At 38.0% G+C, this 13114-nt stretch overlaps 1 protein-coding gene across 3 annotated transcripts in view; it reads left to right on the forward strand.

Moving 5' to 3' along the window:
* The window catches only part of LOC117258359 (protein-serine O-palmitoleoyltransferase porcupine-like), a 67718-nt gene that overhangs the window by 49925 nt on the left and 4679 nt on the right, over nucleotides 1-13114 (forward strand). For all 3 annotated transcript variants that reach the window (XM_078170362.1, XM_078170363.1, XM_078170364.1), the window contains one exon: nucleotides 4805-4915. In XM_078170362.1, coding sequence (XP_078026488.1) covers nucleotides 4805-4915 — 111 coding nt within the window. The remainder of the gene's footprint in view (nucleotides 1-4804; nucleotides 4916-13114) is intronic.

Here is a 13114-nt window from a genome sequence, read left to right on the forward strand (position 1 = left end):
TTTATGTTAAATAATATGACTTAATTTACATTAAATCACCTCGTGGGGCACCATTCCCGAAAGGGGAAACTGATAGCCAGAAAAAGATATCAGTCTCATAAAATTCCCCACTAAAACTTAACTATCAATTTGGAATTTGTATTAATAATTAAATTAATAACAGTAACCAAATTTAATAATAAAGCCTGTAGGATTTCGGAGTTCTTGACGAAGCAGAGGTTGACTTTTCATTCACTCTTGTGCAACATTAAACAGACAGCAGGTATTTATTTATTTGTTTATTTATTAGGATCCCCATTAGCCATCACTCCGTTAGGGGAGTAATGGCTATTCTTCCTGGGGTCCTCACACAGGACACAATTATATACATAGTAAAAACATACAGAATAACAATAACAATCTAGAATCATATATGATAGTTACAAGGAAAAAAACTACAATATTAAATTCAGTAATTTACCACAATGTGGACTACTAATTGCAATTGGAAGAAATTGTTAAAAACAGTTTCTAAAGTTTTGCAAACACACCAAATCAATACCTAGGCTTATGAAACGGAATAAAACTAAAACTAACAAACAACAAAACAAAACAAAAGAAACCAAGAAGTCCGATATTACACACTCACCTTTCTAAAATCATCTTTTTCAGTTTGTTTTTAAAACTACTTCTGCTTTCCAGTGATAAGAGCTCAGGTGGAAGCCTGTTCCACTCTGCAATAGCTCTGTACATAACTGTTCTCCTAAGTGTGTTGGTTCTCGGCAGAGGTAATGTGAATCTGTGGTTTACTGCTTGTCTTGTCTCATGGTAATGTCTGTTATTGGTTGGCGCTAGTTGTAAATATAAGCAGTTAGGTTTACCAACAGTATATATATTCTTTACAAACAGAATAAGACTGCATGTCAGTCTGTCTTTTACCATTAGCCACGATAGTCTGTCATGCATTTCTAACACATTCTCCCTTATGGAGCACTGAAGTGCAAGGCGAGCTGCTCTATTTTGAGTTAACTGAAGTTTTGACATTTCTTTTTGTGATGCACAAGACCAGACTGTCAGACAATAGTCCAGATGTGAAAGGACTAGAGACTGAGTTACAGTTTTTAAAGATAACTCATCTAAGAGACTAGCACTTTTTTTAATGATGGAAATACCCCTACTCATCCTCGTGACTATACTACCAATATGCGATGTCCATGACAGTGTCTCATCTATAGTAACCCCGAGCAGTTTAGCCTCCCTGACCTGTTTAATATCAGTATCATTTAGGGAGAGAGATAGTTTGTGATCCGACCTTAAGGCATATTTAGAACCTAGCATTAGACATTTGGTTTTAGAAACATTTAATTTCAATTTGTTTTCATTAACCCATTCTGAAACCAACATAATTTCCTTTTGAAGTGTATTATTGACCTGTGTAGAGCTTAAGCCTGATGCAAACATGGTGTTATCATCAGCATATATCACCATGCCCGCATTCTTTAACATATTAGGAATATCATATACGAAAATGGAGTAAAGGAGCGGTCCTAGGCAGCTGCCCTGGGGAATACCACATTCAAGTGTAATTGAATTTGATATTGAGCCATTAAAAACAATACATTGCTGCCTGTCTGACAGATAACTTCTTAGTAACTCTATGGCAGTATTTCTGAAACCATAGGCCCTCAGTTTCTTGATTAATAGGTCATGGTCTATAATATCAAACGCAGCACTAAAATCCATAAGTACTGCACCTACCACATCCTTTTTATCAATATGTTGTAACCAACAGTCTGTTAAAGATGTTAAGGCAGTTGCTGTTTAGTGGCCCACTCTATACGCATCTGCTTATAGATAATGCCTTCAAAAAGTTACCTATTATAGGTAAGATAGTAATAGGTCTGCTGTTTGGGCCTGCAAAATGGTTCCTTAGAGTTTTTCGGGAGAGGCGTTACCTTTGCTATTTTCCAACGCTGTGGGTACACATACTCTTTAAAACATAGGTTAAAAATATAGGCTAGAGGCTTGGCTACAAATTCTGCCGACAGTCGTAGTGGTTTACCATCCAGATCGTCAACCCCACTAGGCTTGTCTGTTTTTAAGGAAAGAAGAAACTTTTTAATTTCATCAGCATTAGTGACCCTAAATTCAAAATTACATTGTTTCTCATGCATGATATATTTCCTTATTAAGGCATCTGACAGCTCTCCATCCTTCGGCATCATCTGATTTCTGATTACTTCCACCTTACATTTGAAATAATTATTGAAATGATTTGCAATGTCAACAGGTTTTGTAATAAATTTTCCTTCAACTTCAATAAAAGAGGGTGTTTTACTCCTTCTAGTTTTACCTATGACTTCATTTAATGTTTTCCATAATTTCTTACTATCTCCTTTGTACTCCTCCAGTTTACTCTGATAATAATTTTTCTTCTGTCTATTCATTTTGGTTACAGTGTTTCTTAATGACCGGTAAGCTTGCCAGTCATGCGAATTTCCAGATGCCACAGCTACTGTTTTCAGTCTGTCTCTTTCTTTCATGGAATTTTTAAGTTCATGATCAAGCCAGGGTGTTCTGATGTTTTTCACAGAAATTTTCTTCATAGGAGCATGTTTATCACAAGCATCCATAAATAAATCCATAAACTTGCATAATGCGGCCTCTGCATTCTTAACATCCAGCACTGAGTTCCACGTGATTTTGGATATATCTTTAATAAATTCATCTTCTGAAAAGGACTTATAAATTCTTTTAAAGATAATTTTAGGCCCCACCTTGGGAACTTTTGTCCTCAAAGTAAATGCTACCATATTATGGTCACTGAAGGCAATTGGTACAGATATAATTTTAGAACATTTCTCAGGAGCATTTGTAAAACAGTGATCTATACACTTTGATGAGACCGCCCCTGCACTTTTAATGCTGATCCTCGCTGGTATATTAACCACCTGAGTTAAGTTACATACAGAAGCCACATCACCAAGTTTCTTTTTCAGCGTACAATTATCTGAAAGCCAGTCTATGTTAAAATCACCGAAACAGTAGATTTCATTATTTGTATCAGCCACATTTTGCAACATTGTACATACATCATCTAAATACACAATACTGGAGCCCAGAGGCCTGTAGCAGCAACAGATTAACAATGGACTTGAATGTGGAATGTGTACCTGTAGCCATAGGGCTTCCACCCCAGTCATTTTCAGGTCCTTCCTTACTTTAACAGGGATGTGACTCTGGATGTATATACACGTGCCACCACTGTATTTGTCTCTGTCTTGTCTAAAAATTTGATAACCTTGTATATTTAATAGTGTATCACTTATTGAATCATCCAAGTGTGTCTCAGATATGGCTATTATATGTATATTATTTTCTTGCATAATAGAGCTCAACTCATCAACCTTATTCTTTAAACTACAAATGTTCAAGTGTGCAAGTCTTAAACCCTTTTTTGGTAGTTTAAGCATCTTTGCAAAAAGAAAAAGTTAGAGATCACACATACCCGTATAACCTTAATCCAGCCTTTGCTGGGCAGAGGAAGGCTGGAAAGAGATGTGGTTCCAGTCTTTGTTGGAGCGCGTTGTGTTTGGACCCAGGCCCTGGAGGCAGTTCTGAACACTGGGAAGAATATCAGTGCCTTTACGATGTGTCGTCTCTAAGTTTGGTGACGTCACCATGTTATCTGGGGCTCTGTCGGTGTGGGCTCGGTGGAGAAATCTTGTGGTGTGCGCACACAGGTCGTAACGCAGTTGGCGAGACTCCCGCTTACAAAAACACACTTCTCCAGGTATGAACACTTAAAAGATTACGATAGTCTCTGCGATGCAAAATCAGGGTGAAAATCGTGTAATGTGAACTACACTTTAGAGTTTGTCTGGTGACATCACAGAGGGGCATGTCACTGTAACAGTACTGTCCAATCAAGTTTGACAACTGGTCTCACTGGGAGGTGTGAGGTGACCTCCTGTGGAGATGAGTGTCAAATAGCTGTCTCTGTTTGAAGAACAAAGAGCATGCAGAGAAGAAAAGCCCTCACATGTCCAGTTTAGATTTTAACAAATGACAAATCATCTGTGGTCCTGTGAATCCCAACATTACTCAAGACTTCCTCTTTCCATTTCAAAATAAAAGTCTCCTGACAAGGTTTCTGTGCACAGAATCCATTCGATTGTTGTGTAACATGAGGCTTTTTGTTGTGAATTATTTACAGGACCATGTTGTTGATAATGCAGTGGCATGAACAGTTCAACCAGCTTTCAGTTGTGGAAAAACAGTATTTACAGCAGCAGCACCGCAGCAACAACGCTGTCTGTGTGAACACGGGGGGCGGGCACAATCTGTTTACAGAAAATATCTGGGTACGTATAGACAGGGCCTTAATATCTAAGTTTACATGCCACTTGGGAAGTGATTTCAAACTTGATTAAGAATAGTTTTTCATCTATATCTATATGGATTTAAAGGGAAGAAATATTGAATAATAGCTAAAAACAGTGAAAATCAATCTCTCTAAAGTGATCTACATTAATTCCATAAAAAATACAAAGTGCTTGTTTGCACAAGGATCCATCTCCCAGCATCACTGCTGGGAGTGGTCAGAAATGTGCTTTGTTGCACCTGTAACCTCACTCAGCAGTGATGTCACAGAATGCTAGACTACACCATTGCATCATTGCAGGAAGGTAAGAGAAGTTAAGCCAGTGGACGTCAGCAAAGATTTTCAGAGTTAAGTTACTCCTGAAGGTTTAAAAAGATTGACGGACACTATAAAGAGGTTCTTGCGGCTGTTACAGTTTGTTCTTTTTCCTTTGGCCGGTAGGAGTATTGGGTGATGTTGCTGAACCTGGTTTTCAGCCTCCTGACCATCTTCCACCTCACCTATCTGGGCTCCATGTTTGATCCTGGGGTTGATGAACAGGAAGTAGAAGAGGTAAGAGGATCCTGAGGACTGAAGAATTTTCACATTTTAAATGCCATGTAAATAGCAACAAGATATACAGGATTCCCATGTCATGAAAAACCTGGAAAAGACATGGAATTTCCCAACTGCATTTTCCAGGCCTGGAAAAGTCATGGAATCAATGAAAATCATCTAAAGTTTTGGAGAAGTCATGGAATTTGTTGTGTTTAATGTTTAATTAGTGTTTAATCTTCCCGGGATAACCTTCCATGTAATGTAACTAGGGATGCACATTAATATCGGCACACCATAGATATTGGCCGATATCAGCTTTAAAATGAACTATCAGAATTGGCAAACATGCTTTTTCTTATTTTGTACAATGATGAACATTACATACTGTACATTGTAAAGTATTGTCTTTCATGTCCCCATCTGCTGGTGGGTCATCACAATAAGAGTATGCATGCATAATATGATGTTAATTCCACTATAGAAGACACTTGATGATCTCTAAAATTAGGTGGGAAAAAAGTGGATATATTTATATGGGTTATAGGTCAAATGAATTGTTACATGTTGGCATATCAGATATTGGCAAAAAAAAAAAAAATCCAATTTTTTTTGTATAATTATCTTTATTAATTTCATGCTGTACACCATTAGGTTCTACTTACAATCTTTCAACAACAAAACTAATAATACCTTTAAACACATAATATGTATTCCATCCTAGAATGGTGTCAATCAACATAAAACATCAATCTGTCCATACATTTATACACAAGTCCTAAAATAAGACACAAGACATTCATTCCTACATCCTAAACACAAATCACATACTTCTCATTCCAATTCCCTGTCTCACACCCTTCAACACACACACATGCACACACATTAACACACATCTGCCCTTGATCTCCACCAGAGTCCCCCCCTTCTCTTCCCTGCCATCCATCATTTTGGTTTAAATCTTATAAAGCAACATATATGTGTTCCCAAACCTCATTGAATTGCTTTATTTTGTTATTATCCTCAGACGATGTCTTTTCTATGGACAAATAATATCTCATCAAATCTCTCCAGATCTGTGAAGCAGGAACTTCTGCTTTTTTTCCACAGTTTTAAAACGAGCTTCTTATAGACAAGGGAGGAGAACATAATCTGCCATCCCAAAGGATATCGTATTTTCCCACCATATTGAAAATACACAGTTGTGCTGAAAATATTTTTTGTTTTATATGTAATAGATATCCAGTCTTGGATTTCATTCCACACTTTGTTCACTTTTATACAAGACCAGAAGGAATGCACAAGGGAGTCGTGAAAGCTGCACTTCACACATTGATCAGAGGAGTTTGGATAAAACTTCTGAATTTTTATTTCTGGTGGAATTCACTTACATTTTAGTGTGTCATCAGCTTATTAATAGCATTTTAACCTAAACAAAGAAAAGTGTAAAATTTCCAGAAAGGTTAAGTCTTGCTTTAATACAATATAAATTAATGACAAGAATATATTACACGAGAGATCAAATTCATACCATTCTCATATGGTTCTAAGAAAACTCCCACTAATCCGAATGCAATGATTGGTTGGAGTTTTCTCCTGTCACGTCTGTCTTCCCCACATGGAGGCCTCCGACTGACGTAACCGCTCGCATAACATGCAGCTTCATCCTGAGCTAAAAAGGGACGAGATGGACGTAGAGTTTCTGCAGGACAGGTACTTTTAGTTTGCCTCTAAGTTTGAATCAACATGGCGGCGCGACCAATGCTTGTGGCAGCCTCTGCGTACACCAGCGAAGTAAACATGGTGCAACAAGATGTAAATTTAGTGCAATACAGTCAACGAGTTTCTAACAGACATTAGAAACCACTGCAGAGATCTAATGCTACAATCAAGAGAGCTCAGGATTTGTAGCAAGCTTGGCCTGTTACGTTGAGCTAGCCCTGAGATGACCGCGGTTTCGCCTGTCGGCAGCACTGTGACAGGATGCTGAAGCGGGGGAAGCGCGGAGGGGTTAGCTCTAGGCTAAGAGCTAACCCCATCAAACCAGCTGTTCCCAGCGTCCTTTTAGTGAACTTCCGCTCACTGGACACGAAAATGGATTACATCCGACAGCGGAGAACCACTCAACTATGGAGTTAGATTTGTCTCATTAATACCTGTAAATGCAGAGGGTGATCTACAAATATTTCTTGAACTGCTCACGTTTCATAATTATGTGTGTGAACAGATCGACAATCTGTGTGTAAATGTGTAATCTGTAAATATAAAACACATTCCACAAATACAAAAAATATTTGTGAATACATTAAATTAATTTGCAAATAAACGAAAAGCATTTGTGAATATCTTCCTAACATTTACAACTTTAGAACAGGCATTTGTGAACTCAGTTTTTATTTGTGAATCGAGAAAACATTTGTGGATCTTAGTTCTACGCATGTGGATTTGCTTTTTACACACACGGATTTTTGAGACAAACTTTCCGCCGGTCCGAACGAAAATGCACTCGTATCACTTGGCTGTCTTCGGATAGCACGTGATCACCCAGCTGATGACGTCATTTCCGCATATGAAAGTAAGAGCACGCAGTCTTTCTACGAGCTGTTTTTTGTTGTTGTTTTTTAATAATAATCAGCGTTAAGTAACATGCATTTATTGTTTTATGTTAATGTCATACAGTGAGTATTAGTGTGTGTGTGTGTGTGTTTATTTGTTCTATGTATTTGGCACACACTTTTGTATATATTTCTGTTTGAGTATGAAAGGCACGGTGGCTTGGCTGCTTCTTCAGTTGGCAGTTATCAGCTAACTCATCCTTTATACAGTACAGGCCAAAAGTTTGGACACACCTTCTCATTCAATGCGTTTTCTTTATTTTCATGACTATTTACATTGTAGATTCTCACTGAAGGCATCAAAACTATGAATGAACACATGTGGAGTTATGTACTTAACAAAAAAGGTGAAATAACTGAAAACATGTTTTATATTCTAGTTTCTTCAAAATAGCCACCCTTTGCTCTGATTACTGCTTTGCACACTCTTGGCATTCTCTTGATGAGCTTCAAGAGGTAGTCACCTGAAATGGTTTTCCAACAGTCTTGAAGGAGTTCCCAGAGGTGTTTAGCACTTGTTGGCCCCTTTGCCTTCACTCTGCGGTCCAGCTCACCCCAAACCATCTCGATTGGGTTCAGGTCCGGTGACTGTGGAGGCCAGGTCATCTGCCGCAGCACTCCATCACTCTCCTTCTTGGTCAAATAGCCCTTACACAGCCTGGAGGTGTGTTTGGGGTCATTGTCCTGTTGAAAAATAAATGATCGTCCAACTAAACGCAAACCGGATGGGATGGCATGTCGCTGCAGGATGCTGTGGTAGCCATGCTGGTTCAGTGTGCCTTCAATTTTGAATAAATCCCCAACAGTGTCACCAGCAAAACACCCCCACACCATCACACCTCCTCCTCCATGCTTCACAGTGGGAACCAGGCATGTGGAATCCATCCGTTCACCTTTTCTGCGTCTCACAAAGACACGGCGGTTGGAACCAAAGATGTCAAATTTGGACTCATCAGACCAAAGCACAGATTTCCACTGGTCTAATGTCCATTCCTTGTGTTTCTTGGCCCAAACAAATCTCTTCTGCTTGTTGCCTCTCCTTAGCAGTGGTTTCCTAGCAGCTATTTGACCATGAAGGCCTGATTGGCGCAGTCTCCTCTTAACAGTTGTTCTAGAGATGGGTCTGCTGCTAGAACTCTGTGTGGCATTCATCTGGTCTCTGATCTGAGCTGCTGTTAACTTGCCATTTCTGAGGCTGGTGACTCGGATGAACTTATCCTCAGAAGCAGAGGTGACTCTTGGTCTTCCTTTCCTGGGTCGGTCCTCATGTGTGCCAGTTTCGTTGTAGCGCTTGATGGTTTTTGCGACTCCACTTGGGGACACATTTAAAGTTTTTGCAATTTTCCGGACTGACTGACCTTCATTTCTTAAAGTAATGATGGCCACTGGTTTTTCTTTAGTTAGCTGATTGGTTCTTGCCATAATATGAATTTTAACAGTTGTCCAATAGGGCTGTCGGCTGTGTATTAACCTGACTTCTGCACAACACAACTGATGGTCCCAACCCCATTGATAAAGCAAGAAATTCCACTAATTAACCCTGATAAGGCACACCTGTGAAGTGGAAACCATTTCAGGTGACTACCTCTTGAAGCTCATGGAGAGAATGCCAAGAGTGTGCAAAGCAGTAATCAGAGCAAAGGGTGGCTATTTTGAAGAAACTAGAATATAAAACATGTTTTCAGTTATTTCACCTTTTTTTGTTAAGTACATAACTCCACATGTGTTCATTCATAGTTTTGATGCCTTCAGTGAGAATCTACAATGTAAATAGTCATGAAAATAAAGAAAACGCATTGAATGAGAAGGTGTGTCCAAACTTTTGGCCTGTACTGTATGTTTCATTTATTCTTTCGAGTAGGATTAAAGTCACAAAGCACTTCACATCTTATTATTATTGTACTCTTACTAATGTAGTTGTAATGTCTGTGCTAACCGCACCGTGTTTAGTTAGGTTACATCGTTTCAGTGAGGTTACGTTAACTGTTGTAAGATATGACAAGTGGCAACACCGTGGTTAAGGTCTTTGATAGAACAGCTGTTGGTGTTGGTAGCTCTTTTTGTTTAGAAGTGTAATATTGTAGTTGTATTGTTCATTGTTAATACATAGATTGCGCTAAGCTAACGTGAGCTACTGAAACAGCATCTGCTGCCATGGCAACAGTAAACATTTATGTTGCGGGCTGGGGGGACGAAAGCAGGGTGCAGCATTTTATACATTGTAAATAGACCAGAAGTCAGTACCATCCAACCTGTAAAGAGGGCCATGGGAGAAGATGCTGGTGAATGACATCCAGACATCTCTCCACAACCTTTCAATGCTAGTGTAATCAGTACAAGTGTGTGCCTAATACATAGAACAAATAAACACACACACTAATACTCACTGTATGACATTAACATAAAACAATAAATGCACGTTACTTATCACTGATTATTATTAAAAAACAACAACAAAAAACAGCTCATAGAAAGACTGCGTGCTCTTACTTTCATATGCGGAAATGACGTCATCAGCTGAGTGATCACGTGCTATCCGAAGATGGCCGAGTGATATGAGTGCATTTTCGTTTGGACCGGCGGAAAGTTTGTCTCAAAAATCCGTGTGTGTAAAAAGCAAATCCACATGCGTAGAACTGAGATCCACGAATGTTTTTTCGATTCACAAATAAAAACTGAGTTCACAAATGCCTGTTCGAAAGCTGTAAATGTTAGGAAGATATTCACAAATGCTTTTCGTTTATTTGCAAATTAATTTAATGTATTCACAAATATTTTTTGTATTTGTGGAATGTGTTTTATATTTACAGATTACACATTTACACACAGATTGTCGATCTGTTCACACACATTACTATGAAACGTGTGCAGATCAAGAAATATTTGTAGATCACCCTCTGTGCATTTACAGGTATTAATGAGACAAATCACTCACGAGGAGTGAAAGACTGCTGCATCCTTGTGTTCACTGAGATATGGATGAATGGTAACATATCAGACTCCGGTGTTGAGCTAACGGGGCTAACACTACATAGAGCAGACAGGGAGGCTGCATCATCTGGTAAGCTCTGTGGTGGCGGTCTGGCAGTATACACAAACAATTCATGGTGTTGTGATGTGAAGAGCATCTCCCAGTTCCGCTCTCAGGATGTGGAGTTTTAGACTGTGAAATGTCAACCCTTTTCATCTTACTATTGCACTATTATGTTCTTTCTTATATGTTGCACAAATTGTTTTTAAATGTTTTGTTTCTTTTTGCTTGGGGTATGCGAAATGTCATTTTGTTTTTGTGCTGCACATAAAAATGACAAAGAAGTTAGTTCAGTTCATAACGTTATATATGACAACACAGCATCCAGTTGCTAATGGCTAACGTTAGCCTGCTGTAGCGTAGCCTCTGAAACATTTAGCTGTAAATATCTAAAACATTCTTGGTATGTCAATATAAATTTATTTTGAGGTTCAGTAAATGATTGTACCTTGTTATGCATGATTATATCTGATAAATACTTAATTCCCTTTACCCTCCAAGAGACGCAGTTAAGCTCCACATTTTGAAATTTTATTGACTGATTATTCCAAAGCCCTGTGTTCCTAGGGCTTTTGCACTCCTGATATATTTCCAACTCTCTTCCATGTTTTTAATGTGCTATTTATAACAGAATTAGATACTTTTATATTGTGTTTTGTAAACAGAGATGTAAATAAGTTGTGAGGCGTTAACTGTTGACTTTTGATATTTATCTAGGGCTCTTCACCTGTGTTATTGATTATACGATCTATAAAGAACATCTGAGAAGCTTAGTAATACAGCTCTAGATTTGGAAACTTGTTTAATTCAACCTATGTGCTTTATTAGCCCATATAAAGGACGTAAGTAAAGCATTGAGCCTTGTAAAAAATATTTTGGGGGAATTAATGAAATAGTTAGAAAAATAAAAAGAAATTTGGCAACCATATCATTTTAAACAAATCTTCCCATTAAATTTATAGGTAGATCTGACCATTTGTCACTACTGTTTTCAGATCATTAATTAAAGAAAGATAATTATCTTTGTATAATTGTGTTGGGTTTTTTTTTTTTTTTTTCAAAATTTAAGTAAGTAAAGGTTATTGATATAGCACCTTTCACAGAAAGAATTCACAAAGTGCTTTACAGTACAATTAGAAAACAGTAGGACACATAGTAAAAAGCAAAGAGACAACCACAAACATATAACAAGAAAACAGTAGGTATATATAATATTATGAGAGGCCCCCTGAGACATATGTCATACTTGGTTTCACAAGTAACATCATATTCTCATACATACACCACTATACTCTCACACAAACACTACTATACCCTCTTACATGGACAATCATACTCTCATACATACACCACTATACTCTTACACAAACACTACTATACCCTCTTACATGCACAATCATACTCTCATACATACACCACTCTCACACAAACACTACTATACCCTCTTACATGCACAAGCATACTCTCATACATACACCACTCTCACACAAACACTACTATACCCTCTTACATGCACAAGCATACTCTCATACATACACCACTCTCACACAAACACTACTGTACTCTCTTACATGCACAAGCATACTCTCATACATACACCACTATACTCTTACACAAACACTACTATACGCTCTTATAGTTATCATCATGTTTTCTTTTATTTACTGTCATACTCTTAGTGTAACAGAGGATATTATATATATGTAAGTATGATAGTATGTACATGAAAGTAACAGTATATGTAACACAAAGTTCTAATATATGTATGAGAGAATAATATTTGAAACAGAATAATAGCATATGTAAGAGAAATTAGTTGCACATCTGAATGCAAATAATCGTGTAAGGAACAAAATGACAGTGAATGTAAGACAGAATGATAGGGTATGTGAATGAGAATAGTTGTTTTTGTGATATACAGTACAGGCCAAAAGTTTGGACACACCTTCTCATTCAATGCGTTTTCTTTATTTTCATGACTATTTACATTGTAGATTCTCACTGAAGGCATCAAAACTATGAATGAACACATGTGGAGTTATGTACTTAACAAAAAAAGGTGAAATAACTGAAAACATGTTTTATATTCTAGTTTCTTCAAAATAGCCACCCTTTGCTCTGATTACTGCTTTGCACACTCTTGGCATTCTCTCCATGAGCTTCAAGAGGTAGTCACCTGAAATGGTTTCCACTTCACAGGTGTGCCTTATCGGGGTTAATTAGTGGAATTTCTTGCTTTATCAATGGGGTTGGGACCATCAGTTGTGTTGTGCAGAAGTCAGGTTAATACACAGCCGACAGCCCTATTGGACAACTGTTAAAATTCATATTATGGCAAGAACCAATCAGCTAACTAAAGAAAAACCAGTGGCCATCATTACTTTAAGAAATGAAGGTCAGTCAGTCCGGAAAATTGCAAAAACTTTAAATGTGTCCCCAAGTGGAGTCGCAAAAACCATCAAGCGCTACAACGAAACTGGCACACATGAGGACCGACCCAGGAAAGGAAGACCAAGAGTCACCTCTGCTTCTGAGGATAAGTTCATCCGAGTCACCAGCCTCAGAAATGGC

The sequence above is a fragment of the Epinephelus lanceolatus genome, chromosome 8 (assembly GCF_041903045.1).
Source record: "Epinephelus lanceolatus isolate andai-2023 chromosome 8, ASM4190304v1, whole genome shotgun sequence".
In the NCBI taxonomy this organism is placed as follows: Eukaryota; Metazoa; Chordata; class Actinopteri; order Perciformes; family Serranidae; genus Epinephelus; species Epinephelus lanceolatus.